At 40.9% G+C, this 21,052-nt stretch overlaps 1 protein-coding gene across 2 annotated transcripts in view; it reads right to left on the bottom strand.

Moving 5' to 3' along the window:
- Positions 1-21,052, bottom strand: part of nrg3b (neuregulin 3b) — a 183,543-nt gene that overhangs the window by 12,267 nt on the left and 150,224 nt on the right. For both annotated transcript variants that reach the window (XM_044177709.1, XM_044177706.1), the window contains exons 3-6: positions 15,107-15,180; positions 10,366-10,392; positions 5,133-5,235; positions 2,714-2,840 (exon numbers count right to left, since the gene is read on the bottom strand). In XM_044177709.1, coding sequence (XP_044033644.1) covers positions 2,714-2,840; positions 5,133-5,235; positions 10,366-10,392; positions 15,107-15,180 — 331 coding nt within the window. The remainder of the gene's footprint in view (positions 1-2,713; positions 2,841-5,132; positions 5,236-10,365; positions 10,393-15,106; positions 15,181-21,052) is intronic.

Raw genomic sequence — 21,052 nt, 5'->3', positions numbered from 1 at the left:
GAGGCAGTGCAGGTGCCCAGGTGCCTATTTTAAAAAGGTGCCGAGGGTTTAGTAACGTCTTAGTTGGCTCAGACTTGGAGTATTGCTGCAGAAATCATTGTTACACAATGATGTCAGCATATAACGCATAAGTCTTTGCAGTGCTACTCAGCACACCTTGAGGGAAAATGTCTTGGTCTATAATGCCTGAGTTCAGGGAGTTGATGTTTTTGGGGAGGTTAAAGAAACTGGAGTGGTGCTTCAGTTTATCATAGAGATGTATGGAAGCCACTGACCAAAATGGACTTCAGTTTCATCCTCCCCTCTGCACCTGCCTCGACAGAGCCAGGCTTTTGTTTCCAGCTCACTGCCCTCATCCTCCACCTTACTGCCTCAAACGCACAGAGTAGAAACTACTGTGTTCTGACACTGAGTAGTTATGCAGCATACACCCAATGTTTTGAGCCTCTTTAAAAACCCTCTGCTCTGTTCTTCCTTGTTGAGTATTTCCATTGTGTCAGTCTCATCCTGAAAACCCAGAGAACTTGTGGGGCTTCACCACCCACAGCACATGTCCTCTCCCTAGATGTTGCAAGCTGAGGGAGTGGGTGGGAGAGAAGCAGTGGTCTGGGTCTGGGGTTGCTGTGTCAAATATGTGGAAAAATAGGTTTCACTTGTTAATCTTTCCTCTGTCTGTTCAGCTCCTCCTGGGTGCTCACAGCCAATGATCTTTCACATCCCACCTTAAGCTTCCTTCACACTGTTCTATTATAGCTTGTGTTTCTGTGTTGTTGTGTTATTACTGTCTTTTATTTTTGTCTTTGCCTTCCTCCTGGCTTCCTCCATGTGTCCAGCTCTGAAAACATTTTGTAGCTGGATACAGGGCTTCACTACATACTGAGCCATCATACATTCCTGTCACTACATTCTCACAGTCATGGTGTTAATATAATAGCATGCTATTGTGCTACAGGACAATAGGCCTGCATCTGACTGAAAGATATTAAACTGGGCTCCGATGTGCTGAGACTGGTTTGGTGTCAGTTGAAGTTTCTGAACTCATTTATAAGGTTTTTGTGCAGTGTTGTGAATTTGTCTGTGCAGCAGTGAACTCATGCGAGGTGTTCTGTCTCATTTAAAATTCATCTTTTATTTGACTTAAACACAACTACTTAACAGCTACAACATTTACACCAAATATTGTACCACTTCTTAGCTGTCAACCGCTCAAAGGCATAATTTCCAGTGACACCCTCAAAAAGCTTTCAGATTGTGCCAACTGCAGTTCTGTGGGTGGGGCTAGCTTGAGGGGTGTTTGTTTCAGTGTGTGGCACTAGACACTGTTGCATTATTAAAGAGCCTCAGTACAGGCAACATTTGGCAAAGTACTAACACAGAAATGACAGAGCAAGGCTGAACCTGAATGAGGAATTTCAAGCAACAACAAATACAAAACTATAACTAAAACAAACGTGTTGGTTATCACACAGGCATACCACCCTCTGGTTTGTAATCAATAAAGTATGCTCACTACCTACCTTTACACATGCATATTTAGTTGAGAGTCATGCAAAAAGAAGATGTGAATGATTTATTCAGGGTCAGTAACACCTAGAGATTCCTACATCTATAAAGAGCAGGTACCCATTAGCACAATATGATAGGAAAGTAGCTATGGGTATTACTTCCTCAAACAACGAAAGAAAGCTGCACACTGACCAAATTCAAAATCAATAAAATAACATCTCATGAAGAAGAAAAAATGGAGCAAATAATAAATTAACACAATATGTGACCATTTTTGTAACACCATACAAAGAGGGTGCATTCAGGAAAGTGCTAATGCACTATGGCAATTGCACTCTTTTTATGTGATCTTTACAAGTGTGCATTAGGCTGCAATTACCTTGGGATAGTGTGGAGACATCAGCCGTATCAGTGACATCTACATCCTCCACCTACTCTGCTATGAATGTCTGGGTCAGTTCTCTCTTCCACAGTGTCTGCCACTGCATGCCGTGGTGACTTGTAATAATTTTAAGCTACTTCTTCTTTTATGTCTGCACCCTGCCATTTCTTGTCACTTAACCAGGAGTTTGTTTTTGTGATTTTTTTTTTTTTTTTTGCATTGTGAGAAATAGCTGCCCAAACGTGATTTTTCTCCTTTGGCTTGTACCATTTCTCTCCAAAATGACCTGGTGTTGCATTTCTTCATTAATCAATAATTTAATCACATAAGTTTGTTTTTCTTTTTCATTTCTGAGCTGGTTGATGGTTCCATTTTGCACAAACTTCAATACAGCAAATGAATGCGCCTACAAAACAGTTTTGGCATTCTTAGTAGTAAAATACCACTAGCAAAGTGCCATTTAACATTATTTGTCTACTATACAGTACTGTTGCTGTGCTTGCATGGTGAATTCAGACACGCCACAGATTAGAATTTCCAATCTGCTCTTTGTCACAGGAATTTGTCACTGTGAACATGACAAGCAGATTTTTCCTGTATAACACATGATGCATTTATTTTAAACTATAATTCCCCACTGTCTCTCAGATATGAGTGTGAACAAAAGGCTTCGGCCAGTAGAGAGATTATTAAGACATACATCATAAATCATCCTGTCAAGCACGCTGTTTTTAGAGAAGTGCTATACATATTACGATGAAACTGATAATAATAATGATGATAAAGATATGACTGGAAATAAATCAACATTAGGTAAAGATTTACCTTTTGGAGTTGAAGGCTGTATTGAAGCCTGGGAGTAGATTTGGACATGAGGCCAGAGGCGTTGACATTGCAGTCCCTCAGGCTGCGGCTATCTGAGAAATGAGCCTGGAGTTTTTCCCTGTGTCTTCTGTGCAGGAAGAGAGAGAAAGAGAAAGAGAGAGGTTGCAATATTACAACTAAAACGAGGCAATCCAGACAAAAGATTTGTTGACACTATAAACTGTAATTAAAAAAACAAAAATATTCCCATGAGACAGAAACAGGCAGGAAGAGGAAAGATGACCATGGTGGTATACTTTACTATAAAGTGTCTATTTGTTGTGGACAGGGTATTTCCTGTCTTCTGTCTATTGATAAAACTTCTCAGTCATTGATTTCTAACATCCACTTGGCCAGCTCTTTATACCAACATGTAACAGCAAGGTAGTTACCCTTTATTACTGACATACACTTGACATATACTGTATGTGTGTCAAAACAGGCACATACATCACATACAGTACATAAGCCTTCAGATAAGTCCTGCTAATAAACTGTCACAGTTGCCTATTCAGGGAAGAATTTCACTTTACAACTATTCATTGTAGACAGGTGCGTATATTATTGTGCATTAGGAGAGAGGATGCCTTGCACAAGTAAAAATTTAATCAAGACAATATACTGTGAAACGTCCATTACATGCCTTTGTGATAATATTCTAGGAAATGAAATACCTCCAGAGACACCAGAGACTATAAGGAAACTTTCTGGTTGGTAACAATGTATAGGTAATGTGTATAATCAAAGACTGTGAAGTGAACATGTCACGTTGATGGTGCCGGGTAGGTGTTAATTTATCCATGTGTATCTGGTGACTTACTGTAAGCAGACTTTCTAGCTTTACTGCTTCATAAATATCTTACATTTTTCACCTATGCAATATAATTGCTTCCAGTCTGTTTCAATCTTTACCATAAAAAAGTTCTTATGAATAAAATGTGAGAAAGAAAAGTAAAATGGCATCTTTTAGCTATGCTAAATATAAAATATTAGTGTTCCTTCATTTTGGATTAAACTTTGATTGGATTAAAAAATTAATTGATGCTTAAGACTTTTGGATTAAATGTTAATTCTCCATTAAATGTTCATTTTTAAATACTAGATTGCTAAACTCTCTCGGCAGCTGAGGCCTGTTAAATGTTTCCTGTTGGAAGGACATGACAAAACATTCAAATTTAGGAAGCAAATTACTAAACTGGTTGAAAAGAACAACAAACTAAACAGCGACTAACTGTTGGTTTGGAGGTACTGACACCTGGTTCTGGGAAACACTCTCAAAAAAATAATTAGCCAAATTACAAACTTCTTAAAAGAATAGTATGTAACAGTGAAAGCAGTGAAATATATATTATTTGGCTGCATCTGTTTTAATTCAGATGTGCTCAGTTATTATATAAGCTTACTACATCATACAGTACAATATAGCACAGTACTTATTACTTAATAAAGTTAATTTCATAGTCCAATCCATGATAATAAGCGACTAATGGTGGATATTTGGCAAACATCAGCACTGCTGTAATATGTAGTCCACTACCTTATCCTGCCTAATTACAAAATTTTATAACCACATATAATTAACTGGGCTTTGACTTTCATTTCTGTGGGTCTTTAAAAATGTATAAGTAATTCTCTTATCTGTAAAGTCTTCAAACACTATCAAGAATGCAACTTTGCGACTGGTTACTCTTCTCTGTGAAGTACTGATACAAATGAAATTGTAGGTCTTTACCAAAGAGCAGAATAAACTTAAGTATTAACAAGAGAAACTATCTCTCTAAGCTACACTGTCAAACAACATTTGGGAAAAAGAGATTCAATTTAACAAGGACTCTGGGTTTGGATAATTTCCGGTACATTAATTCTACCGTTGAGCCACTCTGGTCACGCTGACTGATAAGCGCTGCACTACTTAGAGTGCTACAGTACTGAAAATAAAACCTATTATTATTTATCAAGACAATTTCAATCAACAAAAGCTACATAAACTCCCCCTTTACAATCTGCCATTACTTTTCTTTGTCTACATTCCTTTTCTTTCTTCTTCCCTGCAGAGAGTAATTGATGTACGCATGTACACACACGCTTAGGGTTTAATGTTTTTGAACTTACTCTAGCCCTTTCCTTATCTGTATATATTTTGTATCGTGTGAAGCATTTGGTGACACACCTGCTTGCTAAAACCGCTTTACAAATAAATTTTACATGAGTATCTGTCCCAAATGCATCCTACACAATTTAGATTTGATGCCCTGCTAAAACATCCTCTAGCTGACTCACACTTAGAATTTCATTGGGCTCCATGCCATGATAGTAAAGTGTTCTTTCTGCACAGCCAGGGGCATACTCTACTAATGTGGTGCTGGCTTGCATCACTCACTTGTTGCGGCGGTAGAGAGCCATACATGCCACTCCAAGAAGACAGATCCCTGAGGCAATGCTGAAGATGGACAGCACCTGCCTCTGGTAGGTGTCACCACTCTCTGCGGAGGAGAGAATACAGTTCAGGCCATTGAATTTCTACTGTGACACAAAGAATATGGGGCTGTGATTAAGCAGGGAGGAAGAAATGTATCATGAATTAACATACTGAACTCACACAAACGGGATGGACGTGCACACACAGCCACACACAGACATCCACCCACAAACTGCATTAGCATAAAGCGACCAATGCTGCTGTCAGTAAATGTCAGTGTTTGAGCATGGGATAGGGACATGGCAGACACAGGCAGGGCTCAGTGACATGTGCTAACTGAAGTGTGATAATCATTTCGTTCAGACAAACCCAGCAGGCAACACCGATGGACTGTCTGCACAGCAGGGGCCACACTGAGTGTGTGCGTGCATGTACTGTATGTGTGTCAGCATTCAGAGACTGATGGCAACAGGGAATTATCAGCAAAGGAATGCTCCCGGAGCTTCTTGTCAGACCCCTGCACATCAGCAGCAGAGGCTTAAGGTCACAAGCAGCTGGGACAAGTAGCAGTTGATCCCAGCAGATATCTATCTGACTGAGCAGCTGGATTGTGGAGCTGCACTACTTACCATAGTGCATGGTGCAGGGGCAAAGGCGAAGGCAGTGCATGCATGGGCTTATCAAAATCACGACAAATTGTCTAGTGGTCAAAAATGAGCACAATCTAAAAACTGCAACTTGGTATGTAACTAATCCACTGACATCCACTGTGGAGAGTTGGACTTCTCTGTCCCACTATCATGCATGACCTTGAACACAACCTCTTGTGACATTACTCAATCCCTCAAAAACAATACATTCCCCTGTGTCTGATCTCACTACCTTGACAACTGCAGGGTAAAGTGAAGAAAACATCACCACAACCTGTTCATGACCTTTGAGGGCTTGTCTTTGTGGCTTTTGATGCTGTCAACAGCGAACTGTCCTGGGAGGTCGTCTTCATCTGTGCTTGTCTACCCAGGTTTATCAACTACCTCTAACTCTTGTTTTAAGGGCACAGTGACTATTGGAGAGCTCCCTGTGCTCAAAGCTTACACTGGAGTGTAACCAAGCAGTCTGTTTTCACCATTTTATTTTTCATTTTCTTCCTCTGCATTACATCAGTGCTGCATTAACACATTTAAGGGATAGTATGGTGTAACTGAGTTCAAACCGGTGGGAAACCTTTTTAATATTAGAATGCTTCTGGCAAAAGATAAAGATAACATCTGAACACATCCTGGAGTTACAATATATATATATAAAAAAAAACTTCGTCCTTCACCCTCCGCGGGTGGTCTCATCCTTCGAGCTCGGGTCCTCTACCAGAGGCCTGGGAGCTTGAGGGTTATGCGCAGTATCTTTGCTGTTCCCAGTACTGCGCTCTTCTGGACCGAGATGTCTGGTGTTCTTCCAGGGATCTGCTGTAGCCACTCCTCCAGTTTGGGGGTCACTGCCCCGAGTGCTCCGATGACCACGGGTACCACTGTTGCCTTCACCTTCCAGGCCTTCTCCAGCTCTTCTCTGAGCCCTTGGTACTTCTCTAATTTCTCATGTTCCTTTTTCCTGATGTTGCCATCGCTTGGTATCGCCACGTCAACCACAACGGCTTTCCTCTGCTGTTTGTCAACCACCACGATGTCAGGCTGGTTCCCCATTACCATTCTGTCAGTCTGGATCTGGAAGTCCCACAGGATCTTGGCTCAGTCATTCTCTACCACCTTTGGAGGTGTTTCCCACTTTGACCTTGGGGTTTCCAGTCCATACTCAGTGCAGATGTTCCTGTACACTATGCCAGCTACTTGGTTATGGCGCTCCATGTATGCTTTTCCTGCCAGCATCTTACACCCTGCAGTTATGTGCTGGATTGTCTCAGGGGCCTCTTTGCACAGCCTACACCTTGGGTCTTGTCTGGTGTGGTAGATCTGGGCCTCTATTGCTCTGGTGCTCAGGGCCTGCTCCTGTGCAGCCATGATGAGTGCCTCTGTGCTGTCCTTCAATCCAGCCCGCTCTAGCCATTGGTAGGACTTCTTGATATCAGCCACTTCAGTTATGTTCGGTGGTACATCCCGTGTAGGGGTTTGTCCTCCCATGATGGTCCTTCCTCCAGCACGTCTTCCTCTGTTCCCCATTGCCTGAGACATTCCCTGAGCACGTCATCTGTTGGGGCCTTATCTTGGATGTACTTGTGGATCTTGGATGTTTCATCCTGGATAGTGGCTCTCACACTCACTAGTCCACGGCCGCCTTCCTTACGGCTAGCGTACAGTCTCAGGGTGCTGGATTTGGGATGGAACCCTCCATGCATGGTGAGGAGAGCTGCGTCTTAACGTCTGTGGTCTGTATCTCTTCCTTTGGCCACCTTATTATTCCCGCAGGGTATCTGATCACTGGCAGGGCGTAGCTGTTTATTGCCTGGGCCTTGTTCTTGTATATATATATATATACAGACATATATACACACACACATCCAAGAGTCCAAACTGCCCACTCAGCTCCTGTGAAAAGGAGGCAGGATGGGTTTTAAAATAGTCAGTCCAAAGAAATGCTGCGGAGGTGGCCAGCTGTGACACACTAATGCATATTTAATACTGGCAAACTGACAAATTGCTATGTGGATGATTTTAGTCGTATTTTTGGTTTTGCATTAATGTGATAAATAATGGGTTGAAATTATGACATTTTAAAGTTGTTTTTGCTGGCATGTTATCATCTTGAAAAGAGCAATTTAGCGTGCGACTAACTATTTTAGGTCGATATTATGCATTATAGTCTGACTGGTACTGGATTTGTGATATTGACAACAATATTGATTTTTGAGGATTATAAAAATCTAAATATATGCACATAGATTTGTGTTTTTTTCATACACATATAACAACACATTTAGTCAAATTAATTTTCTTAGCAAAGATAAAAGTAACTTCATAATATAATATAAGATATGAGTTAATTTCATACAGTAAACCTTATAGGAAATTAAATAATAGTAATAAGTAATAAGATATAAGTAATATCTATAAATATTTAACTTAACTATATGAACTTTAATTAGGAGAAATTAAGGTAAAATAATATACATACAAATGCAGCTCATAAAGATTTTCTGCTTCAACTATACTGAAATGTCTTCATGTACGTATATCTGTCAACATAAATGGTGATATACTGAATATAATTATAAGCCAATATGGCTGATAATATCAGCCCTGAGATATATCTGGCAGGCTCTATTATGCATAATAGAACCATATCACATATATAGACACTAGTATTATAATACTTCTGTGTGGTGAAGCTCTCAACAAGTTCTTGACTCGCAAATTTCTTGACCAACCCTGTAATTTGTCAGGAACACAGCAGTGGATATCTTCAAGCTGCACTTTACAAATGAACAACCGAAGTTGCCTCTGTTCTTTGTTTATAAATAATGTGTCACTTGTATATCTGTGCCCCTGTAAACCCTCCGGCCTTTACCATCAGTGAAATGACCTTTCTGACAGTTGCATCTTTGAAATATATGGGAAATATCTTTCCCTGCCAACACATCATCAGCACTCATGTGGAGCACCACCTGAGACAAGCTTCTGCCTTTTTTTTTTTTTTGGATAGATGAAATAGGCTTTTCCAAAATCGGAACATAAAAACAGCTGTTTACAAAGCTCTGCTGAATGGCTGCAAGGAAAAACCAACATGCAATCTGTACATAAAACCATTACAGGCCTTTTATGCCCGATGCCTACAAGGCATTCTTGAAATTAGATGCAAGAGCATGTTGGGAAACGGAATAAACTGAACAGCCTCAGCTATACTGGCTAAGCCATATCATATTGACTCAAGGACAACACAATCCCATATGGCCAGCTATGCCATACAAACCACTCTCCACATGACTAGAAATAATGCTAGACTATGCTAAAGTATCCATGACAAAATGGGGTATTCAGCCTGAAATACATCAGAGCAAACTAGTGAGACACACAGAGCTTCAGCGGCTGAGCTAAAGAATGCAAGAAAATCAAAAGACAAGATCATATTTAGAGCACTCAATCCCACTTCAAACAGAGCTTTGCTGTATTCTGACTGTCTCAGACTCAGACTGTCACATATTGGACTTATATAACAACTATCAAAAGATTCATTGCTAAAGCAGAAGAGGAAGTCATAATGGAACACAATGAATAAGCAAGTGGGGATGCACAGTCAGAGCCAAAAAAAATCTGTGCTTCTGTCTGTCATCTGTTCAGCTATCAATCGATCAATCCTGTTCTCATTTCCTCTAATGCATCAGCCCACCTGCAGTAGCATTCTGAACTAATTTAGTCCCCAGATTAAAACCACTGAACTGAGGAATGTTGTGAGGGGCGGGCAGGGCGGGTTTCTCTCTTTCAGAGCATCTTCTCCTTCCGTCTATTTCCCGGTGCACATGTGTGACGTGACGGCAGTGTATGAAGCCATTTTAATGGAAAACTTCACAGCATGCAATGTTGGTTTTTATGTATGCACAAAAGGGATCCACAGAGTGAGGAAAAGACGGCAAAGAGAAAATGAAAAACAGTACATGTGTGGTAGAGTCTGTGTGTGTGGGGGTGGGGGGGGCAAAATTGTATATTCCCTCTTAACAAAGAACAGTGTGTCATTATTAAAGAAAGAGGGCTAGATAATTTGGTTTTTAAAGATTTGTTAACCACCTGGATGATACCTAAAGTACTAAAGTCAAATCAATTGGTAGACGTTTGTATTTGTCCAGGCTTTTAGATAAATTCTTTTGCAAATCTAGATGAAGTAACTTAAAACACAGAGGAATATTTTTTTCCACACCATATATAATGTAACAGTTTCAGAAATTGCTGCTAAACTGACTATACATGCATGTGGCAGACAAGTAGACAAACATTCATACATGAACTGCTGCGGTCTGTCTTTATTGCTCTATCCTCATTACATCACGCCTCTCTAACGGTACTGTTCTTCATGCAGACAGAATACCCCAAATTCACCACCATGGTGTTTCCATGGCGACTGGCCTGCATTAATTTTCCAAGGTGAGTGGCCTTGTTGTGCTGGATTGGGTGTTTTGTATGTGGTATTTCACAGACGTAAGGCACGTGAAAGATTGAGGATGCCACACACAGTCAAAGAAAAGTTGTCTTACCCATGAACTCGATCCCAAGTTCATCCGCTGTTCCATTCAAGAAAATGTGGGGAATGGGTAAACGGGGGGGAGAGAAGAGAAAACAGTTACAACATGATGTGCCTCTATCTTACTCAGAATTCACCTTAGGGAGACACACACGCTCCATAAAGTTGGTTTGACGGCTTTCTCTGACATGGCTCTCCCTTGTGCACAAGGTAATGAGCCAGCCAGCCCTAGATGCTTGGTATGCCTTTCTGTGATACACTCTGAATTCACACAGCCTGCAGTGGCTTTGAATTAAGAAAGAAAACAAAGATATGGGGGCTGAGAGGATTAGAGGAAGGATTGTGAAAATAAAAGTTGAAAATGACATATCATATAGCTTTATGTCACTGACGTTGCTTTGCACAGGCCTTTTATATTGATTTGAGCCTGAGGCATTGCAGTAATTGTTCTCCTCTGTCTCCAAGCATAGCTTTTCAATATTAACAAGCTGGTCGCTTTAAGATGCGCCACACTAACACACATGTTCACATGCATGCGCACCCATAGGCATACAGTATGTTACACTCTTGTCTGTATGTCTTTGTCTCTCGCACAAACACACACTTTGATATACACCCTCTCTCTCTCTTTCTCTCTCTCTCTCTCTCTCTCTCTCTCTCTCACACACACACACACACACACACAGACAGTCTTTCTTCATGCAGTTAAGTCTTTCCCCCCAATTCCAGTGCTGGGGAAACAGATAAAAAGGAACACTCGTGTTCTGTCCATCCTGACAGTGCCTCTTTTTCATGTCACTGTAATGTAATCTCATTTAAATTAAAATGAAACCCTCACTAGTAATTGCTTTTCTGACAGAGGTGGTCTGAGTTTTAAATAGAATGCAGCTTGCCAAGCTCCTGACAGATTATGTGGTGGGCACTCTTAAAAAAAAAGTGGCTAACACAGAGAAAAAAAACCATCTGTTCCCCGATGCATTTTGATTGTATCATGGGAAAATCTGTCGGTCCTGTAACTTTATATGTACAAGGAAAAATGAAAACACACTAGAGAACTGGAATGAAATTCAGATAGGCAAAAGACAAATTAACATTTGGATGAATGGATCATAATAATTGCACAAGGTTATCTCACACTATTAAGGGGTGTGATTGGAGGAAATAGGTCTTTTTAATGTGAATGATCAAAAAAATACAGTTAGCAAACTTATGACATTTAGGGAAAGTTTCAGAGAGCATTTAGACAATACAATTAAATACGAAGCCAAGTTTGTCATCCACTCTATGACTGCCTGGCAGATTCTTAATGAGGCAAGGGGATTTTCATGATTGCAGTGATAACAAGAGAGAAATGAGAAAAACGTCTGAAAAGCAGGTCTGAAATCCCCAGATTAATCAATCAATTAAGAAATTAAATTTGTATTTAAATAGGGAAGTAGGTGTCATCATGTTCTTCTTGAACACAATGCCAGTTCATCATTTCCAGATTTATCTCCTGCAGCCTCTGGGATTATTTAACAAATATCAGCATTTATTACACGCTCCTACTGATTCAAACTAATGATGAAAACAGTTAAGAGCCAATCAGTTCTGGCCAGGGGACATTATGCTCTTCGCCATGAGGAATTAGCCTTGCCATGAGATATAACTGCATGATTAAGATATGGTTGACACTTTTGTTACTAGGTGCTTACTACCACTGTGGCACAAACACTTGGCAAGGCTAAAGACGTGAATGCAGTATCTTACTGATGTTACCTGATCTGTATTATCCATTCAAGCCTTTCGCTGTGATTGCCCATGGCAACAGCCAACACTTTTCCACTCTAAATCACTCTGACTGTCACAGCCTGTGCAGATGATGTCATTACAACACTGATACACATTCCTTCCACTGGAATTGCTGTGTCTGGAGACATTCACCATTCATAATACATGCAGGCTCCCAATCCTTTGCACTGGCAACTCAAAGCACCCAGGGGAATCACTTACGGTGTCTTGTGGGAGCATTGAGCAAGCTTGGAGAATACCTGTGCATCATGTCAGATGCTCTTGGCCCGATTAAGAGGCAGAAATCTGGCGAGTGGGAGAGACAATGGCAGGAGTGAATCAAATCCTTAATCCCCTCCTTCACTTGGGTGAGCAGGGAACTGGGGAGCCAATGTGCCTATGTGTGAGTCTGTGCGTGTGTTATTGAACCCAACATCCTGTGTAGCTGCTTAAACCAGGCCTAATATCTACCGGAGATAAATAGTTCAAATTAGAGGCTTGCCTCCTTCCTCTTTGTAAATCAGATGGGTGAAACCAAAAGCTGGCTCACCTCCCTCTTCCGCCCCTTCAGTCTTCCACCAAACATCACCTCTGTAGTCTCAAAGGTGCAATTGGCCCAACTGACACTTAAGGGAGAAACTTATTCCGGTTCTTTACTAGTTCTAAACTAAATACCTTCCTACACTCCCATGCTTCCAATTAAAGACCCCATCACTTCCCCACTGTGCACCAATGCATAAGACCCCAGCACCTTCTCCCCACCTCATTTCCAAAGCTGAGTTCACAGCAGTATAGCTGGAATACCTGGCAGGGAGCCTCTTTTTCCTTTTGTCCCTGAGCATTTGAGATGTGCACGACAGTCTCCGCTTCTCTTTCTACCTCTGTAAGGATGAGTGTATGACAGCGTGGCATTGTGTGTAAGCCAGTGCGGACTGCTCTTTTGAGTGGCTGCTTTGTGGCCAGTCAATACCAAGACAAAGGATGAGGGGCGATGGATGATTTGTGACTGTAAGGTGCACAGAGATCGATTTTAGTAAAAAAAAGAAGGAAAAAAAAGGTGAAAACAGAAAACTGTGCACGGCAGATGAAACTTTTCTCACCCCAGGGTGTGACATGTGTCTAACGCTGCCCCGTCAATAAATGAAGATGTAGAATTAAACTCTACATGGAAACATGGATGTAAAAACAGACTCGCAATGAACTCAATTTCACTAGAACTCGTTGTAGTTGTTGTTAGTGTGTGCATGTATGTGTGTATGTTATTATATGATTTGGCTTTTGAAAGCAGGATAATCCTCAAAACCCTTGGTAATCTGGGTAAATTTTAGATTACTCTGTATCAACAGAGATCAAAATAGGCTTCATTCCTCTCTCAAATCTTCCAGGGTACACTTATCTCTTATGGTGGTTGAACAATTGCGGCCAAAACACAGTTTTCTGTGGTGAACAGGTGCAAGCGTGGAGCGGCGAGGCAATTTGTGTACAGTTTTGTACCACAGCTGTCAATAATCTTTTTTTTCTGATAAAAGAGGTTGGGGATGAATTCATGGCACAAAATGACAACTGAAGATTGTTTTGACAAAACTTTAATGAGCTTTTTTTAAATAGGTATTGATGGATACTGCATATTTTTATGCTATTTACTCATCCATCCATCTATTTTATGTACCAACAAATTGTTATAAACTTATATACTATTATATAAATGAGAGTTATCTTTTTTAGGAAATCTAGTTTTTAAATTTGAGTACAGTACATTTTACTGCAGAGTCTTAAAGTATAGAGGTGCATAAAATAACATAAAAAAATGCATATAACACATTAAACAATTACAACACATATTTTGCCTTCTGAGGCTTATTGTCTTATACATTTTTAATAAATGAAAATGTACTATAAATGTGTTGCAATCTACTGTACTAATCTAATTTTGTTTCTTCAGGTGTCCATTTTGGGGCAAAACACAATAAGATTCAGCTCATCTCAAAGAACATAAGAACATAAAAAATCTCCTGATCTGGACACACAGGAAAATTGATGTCTGCCTATAGAAGATAAAATAAATCCCCTTGTGAAAACTGGGTGCCATGAGGGAGCATGAAACATGCTTCGTGACACTGGCTTATGACCCCATTAATGGATTAATGGACTCTCGGTGGGGCTGGTGGCATCAAAGAGATGGCAATAGGAGTTAAGTTTTCTCTCTGACTCTTGGTGCAGAGGAGCCAAGTCACTCCATAAAACAGTGAGAATTTGTAAAGCCGTAGTCTCATGGGAAAGGCTCGGGGCCTCCAATTTCTCCTCCTTGTACCTCTGACTTTTGCTTTATTTTTTAACTACACTACACAGCTGTCATGGGGATTCAAAGACTCCAGGGGAATTGTTTTTCATGAACAATAAGAAACTGAAGACTTTCCTTCCTTTTAGCTAGACCAAAGCAAAGCAAGATTAAGGACCGTAATAAAAGATACACGAGGTTTTAGGCGCAGGGTTTAATTCTAATATCTGCACTATACCTATGCAGGCCAATAAAGAAACATAGTCTCATAATACACATTTTGACTGTGTCTAGTAACTAAATAATGTTTTTTTATTTCTCTAATAATTGCCAAATTAAGATTCAAATGAAAATCTCCCTCTTATGACACTATTAATCAATGTATGACCACCTGTTATGAAAGAAATTGACACAAAATGGAAATATAATTAGATAATGCAGCGACTGAAAACATCCATGTTCTTATTAATTAAATGCTGTAACACAGGTATTGTAACATTACCTCTTAGACTATATACTTTAGCTTTTTGGGGGAGGGCATGCAACAAAGGCTAATCTCACTTAAATTATATTTATCTTGTTGACTGAAACAGTACTGTCAGAGATTAGCTTGAGGGCATGTAACATGTACTTGTTATGAATTTGTTTTCATGTCGCAGATCAATACACCAATACTGTAAGATAAAAAATAGGAAAGAGAGCGTACTTGGGTCTGACAAGATAGCATCTGTCTTGGGTACAAACTGGTCACAACGTAGTCCATGGTAGCCCTCCTTACACCTGAGAGAGAGAAAAAAAAATTAGAGGTTAGAAGTAAGACAAGCCAAACAAGAAGTACCAAAGTACGGCATGAACTATCAGCTGAAGACACTTTCAGATAAGGAAAGTTGAGAGCAGGAAACCTAGAAAGAAGACTGAATGGACGGTATAAAGTAGAGTGCTCACTGAGGACTGAGGTGGTGGAGGGAGATACACAGAAACTGTCGAGAGGGGTGGGGTGAGAAGAAAGAGAAGAAGGGGAAGATAGTTGGGCAAGCATAAGCAGCGCCTGCAGCCTCACTGATAGCACATGACTGACAGGAATGCCAGGTCCCAGTGGAAGAAATGGGGAACTGGAATGGGAAGTACTTGGCGTGATGCAGACGACGCAAGATCTACAGTGGAGGGGAAGCTGCCATAGTTGGAACACTCATATAAACAAAGTCCTGGCACAGTCCAGATATTTGCCTTCACCATCAAATAAATATCCCTGCACTGATGATGCCTGCAGATCCCTCAGCAACAGTCATAAACATATCCACTGAAATTATGACATCTGAAGTTTGGCTGTGTTTGTTGCAATATTTTCTCAATACCCTTTAATATGCACAAATTCTGTATGGTCCTTATAAATTATAATGCATGTATAATTCTTCTGCATTTTTTTCCAAGACTGTGCTGAATGAAAGAATGAAAAAAAAACACTTGAAAAACATACTTGTACTGTCAGCATAAAAGAATATTTTACAAAAACGTGAAAAGTTACACAAGAATATAACCCACAAATGTAAAGTTTGGAGTTGTTCCTTAGCACTCAGCCCTAGTTTGGCACAATCCTCAATAGTTTTTGTTTCAGGACATTTTTTATTCCCATCTTCAATAGCGGCCATACTGTGAGTACATCCAGTGGGCTGATCCATCCCTCTGCTCTTTCACGGCTTAGGGAAGACAATTAGGGGATTTGCTTTGATGTGTCTGTTTCAACATAAACTTGTACATGAGTGAGCGATATGTCAGAGCTGTCTATGTTTTCTCTATTCCATCACTCGATGACCTATTGTAGGGAAACTGGGGGGATTTACACTCGCATTATCCATCAATATCTGTCCACAACATTTCCACTGGTGTCACCAATCCCACATACAATATAATGTATTGGATGAGTGACAGGCAGAAGTGGACCATTCAGTCTCACTCAGCTTGGATTGATGTGATAGCTTGAAGAAAAACAAAAACAAAAAAATAACAACACTGCCAGCAACAACAGAGCTAAACTGAGCAGCAGTGGAGATCACAAGTTGTTGGTTAAGGCTGGGATAAGAGTGAAAATTGTGATAGATTGTCATCTTTCTTTGTTTTTAGATCTCAAGCTGCAGTTTCAGCTCCATTTGTTCAGTGTGTCTCAGCTCTATATGTGTTGTTTCTTATCTCTCCTGTTTTTTCTCCATAATGCAGTATGAAACTGCACAATCAATGAAAATAAATAGGGCACAGTGCATGGTAGTGCAAATGTAGCTGCATCTGCATTTGCATTGGTTGTCCATTTTTTCAGTTTGCGCCTGTTTGGTGATTTTGTGGCTCCAAAGGAAGATGCTCCTGTCACAGTAGGTCAAGTGGCACAGGTGAGGTTGTGTCCTGATTAGGTGGCACAGTGCAATTTTGATGTTTTGTTGTACTTGTTCTGGCACACAAATTGTGCTTGAATTTCCACCATTAGAGACCACCTCTTGGCAGAAGATTAAAAAATCATTCAAAAGGGAAGCTTTTAACCTGCATTGACTGAATTTTTGGCCACTCGGAGGCAGCAGAAACCATCTGTGAACACAACACTGACATATTATTATCTTTAAAGTTGATGTGGCGAACTTGTTAGCAAATAGTTACCTATTTAAACATCTAGCAGACACAGAGCAACATTATTGAATCTAAGTCCAATATTCACTCTGCGTGAATTTTTTTTTTTTTTTTTACAAAAAATATCTAGCTCTTTAACTGTCAATTGCTCAACGATGTTCACCAACTTTGTCTGTCTGTCTTTTGATGCTGAGCAGATAACAGTGGGACTTTAGAGCTTTTTTGCTGCATTAGAAAACGAGTCGGGAGTGTGAACCAAAACAGTAAAGTTGCGGGCCAGAAAATCTAAACAATGAGCTCAAGGAGGGAGGCTGTAAAGCTCTGTACAGCTGAGGGGAACTGCAGAATCGGGTGATAATTCTCTGTGGGTTCTTTACTTCAAACGATCCCTTTCACTCCATTTGATCCATTGTAATTATAAAAATACTGATTATAGCAGCTTTTAAAAAACAAATTGAAAGATGTACAAAACATTTCAAATGGTGGGTGTGCTAGAAAGTGAGTTTGGAAAGCTTTTGAGATCTCACTGCTGTTCACAGTAATCAGCATCCCTGTCAAGCTGCGGGGCGTGATCGTTGAAACAGTCATTTTGTGTTATGTGGCAGTAAAAACTCTCTAACTGCACCCTTAAATAGTGGCACTCATTACTGTTCAAGTGATGTGTGAAAAATACTCCTGAATTAAACCCTCTAAATCTTCGACCTCAAACTCTTTGTGTCATTTCATTTCCAAAGTAATAAGCACAACACACAAAACCCCTGCAAACCAGCTGGACCAGACTCTGTCTCTCCATCCACCCTGAAGCATTGCGCTGATCAGTTGTCTCCAGTGTTCACGGACATCTTCAACACCTCAGTGGAGACATGCCATGTGCCAGCCTGCTTCAAATCCTCCATGATCATCCCCGTCCCCAAAAATCCAAGGACCACAGGACTTAACGACTATAGACCCATCGCCCTGACCTCTGTGGTAATGAAGTCTTTTGAGCACCTTGTGTTGTCCCACCTCAAATATATCACAGACCAAATCCTGGACCCCCTACAGTTCACCTAAAGAGCCAACAGGTCTGTAGACTATGCAGTAAACATAGCCCTCCATTTCATCCTCCAGCACCTGGACTCCTCATGAACCTACGCCAGGATCCTGTTTGTGAATTTCAGCTCTGCCTTCAACATCATCATCCCGGCTCTGCTACAGGACAATCTCTCCCAGCTGAGTATGCCTGACTCCACCTGCAGGTGGCTCACAAACTTCCTGTCTGACAGGAGGCAGAACGTAAGGCTGGGGAAACATGTCTCTGACTCTTGGACCATTAGTACCGGTTCCCCCCCAAGATTGCGTTCTTTCCCCTCTGCTCTTTTCCCTGTACAGCTGCACCTCCAGTCACCATTCCGTCTAGCTCCTGAAGTTTGCAGACGACACCACCCTCATTGGGCTCACCTCTGATGGGGATGAGTCTGCCTAAAGGTGGGAGATTGACCACCTGGTGACCTGGTGCAGCCAGAACAAACTGGAGCTCAATGCTCTAAAGACAGTGGAGATGGTTGTGGATTTCAGAAAGAGCCCAGCCCACCCGCCCCTATCACCCTGGGTGACACCCCTGTCAACACTGTGGAGTCCTTCCACTTCCTGTGCACCATCATCACTCAAGACCTCACCAAGAAAGCCCAGCAGAGGATGTACTTCCTGTGGCAGCTGAAGAAATTCAATCTGCCAATGACAATGATTGCGCACCTCAATCACTCCGCCATCATCGAGTCCATCCCCCCCTCCTCCATCACCATCTGGTACGCTGCTGCCACTGCCAAGGACAAGGGCAGACTGCAGCGTATCATTCGCTCCGCCGAGAAGGTGATTAGCTGCAGTCTACCTTCCTTCCAGGACCTGTACGCCTCCAGGACCCTGAAGCGAGTAGGAAAGATTGTGGCTGACCCCTCCCACTCCAGACACAAACTGTTTCAGACACTACCCTCAACAGCTGGCCTCATCAACAAGGCCCGGGACCCCCACTGACACTGACTCATTATATCTGATTCTGTCATGGTTTTGGGTTTGTGTTCAGCTATCTCCTGTTTTATTTTGTAATGTGTTTGCCCTCATGTGTCTTGTGTAGTGTTATTTCCTGTCTTTGTTTGCTTTTCTCTCCAGCTTTTTGTTTGCCCCACCCTAATTAGTTTCACCTGTGTCTAGTTATCCTGCCCTCACCTGTGTACTTAAGTCAGTGTGCTTCCTTTGTTCTGTGTTAGATCATCATTGTACTCATGTCAAGTGTCCTGGCCTTAGTTTTCTGTGTTTTGGACTATTTCTCTGTTTTCTCTTGGATATTGCTGGATTTTGGATTTTTGGCCTTTGCCTGTTCCCTGGATTTATGTTTGCCTTAGTTGGACTGCTTACCTGTTTTTGTTTGACTCCTGCCTGTGTGTATCAGTCTAAGCCTTTTTTTTCCTTTCATTAAATTACTTATATTGCAAATACCCTATCTGGGTCCTACTCCTGCCTGCTTAATTCCCCGGCTTGACAATCGTACAACAGATTCTGATTCTAATTCTATAGTTCTGGGATCAGGCAACCAAAGGAGGGGATAAAGAACTTGATTCTCTCCTGTTATTGTCTCTCCCACAGCCAGACTTCTACTGCTTAATCAGCGTGAAAAAAAGGCAAATGCAATACCCTGGTATTTGGCAAACTATCAATTCTTTCTTCCTTTCTCTCTCTCTCTCACACACACTCACACACACACAAACACACACAATTATGTCATGTTATGTTGTCCCATAGAGCTACCAATAGACTATACTGTGGCTGAACATTGACTAATCAAATACTTTGGACCGAAAATTTTTATATAAATAATATGGCAATATTTTTTCTGCCTCTGGAGATATTTTGTGGTAACACTCATTAGTAATACAGATAGGGTGACCAAACAAATAAGGATTCATTGTTTGCAAGTTCACAAAATCTTATGATAGATTTAGATTACGCCATTGTATTCATGCAGTATATTGCCCGGTTATTGACCACTGTGCATTTGTGAGCCAGGGCTGGTTTGATTATTTGTATTATTTGTATTATAATACAGTATCTAGTATGATACGTTTCTGTGCTGAATAGCATCAGTTGGATTCTTATGGTTACTGTTCATAATGCACTTAGTCTACATTTTAGGCAAAAGCCAACATGATTTAAGTGATCTGAAATAAAAGCATTGAGAAATTTGAAATAGAATATCCATTTAAAAAGTTATCATTAATCACCGTAGAGAGAGACCATTAAATCAGACCGAACATTTTACAGTGAAATGGAATATGCAAAAGAACATGCCATGATGCGTAAAGCACCAGTTCAAATGAGTAATGCAAAGATCAGATTAATTACCAAATTAACACTGTTTTTGTATGGGAGAAATTAAGTTGGGGCCACAGTGGGAGAGGATTAAAATAAGAGAATCCCAGGAGAAGCTGGAGTTTTGACACACACATTCATCTTATATCCAATGTTAAAATGACATGTCTGTGTTAACCTGTTAGAAAAGCTGTCAAATGCATGTCACAGGAAACAGGGATGCTTTAGCTTTGACTAATGTTCATATTACTGATGCTGACATTTTCTGTGTGGCCAGATATGAAGTTTGGGCATCCCTGTGTTCTTAGTTAAACTGATTCCTTGATTTGGTATAAAACACGAGCACTGTCCCCCTTTTTTGTTTGTCAGCGTGCCAATCTGAGTCAGACAGCCAATCATGTACCGCAAAATTCAGGGAGGAACCCAAGGCGACCACTCATATTTCAAGGGTAAATCGTGCCTCCCCTCCCATTGCTTGGCTCTGCCCTACATCACACCTTCTATCCCTGGGTGTGAGCTGAGATGCCTAGTTAGTATTCTGAATCACAAACCCAAAGGCAGAATGCCTGTCTGGCTATCTGTTTACGTCTGGGCTTGCTTTCTGTTTGTCTAAGTCTCCATTTCTCCCCTCCTACCATCTTTGTAGCACTGTGAAACAAGCTCAGCCACCCCTCAATGAGATGCAAACAATGCT

This window comes from Siniperca chuatsi, linkage group LG20 (assembly GCF_020085105.1).
Source record: "Siniperca chuatsi isolate FFG_IHB_CAS linkage group LG20, ASM2008510v1, whole genome shotgun sequence".
Lineage (NCBI taxonomy): Eukaryota > Metazoa > Chordata > Actinopteri > Centrarchiformes > Sinipercidae > Siniperca > Siniperca chuatsi.
The sequence above is the reverse complement of the archived record's forward strand: the minus strand, read 5'-3'. Positions and strand labels throughout refer to the sequence as shown.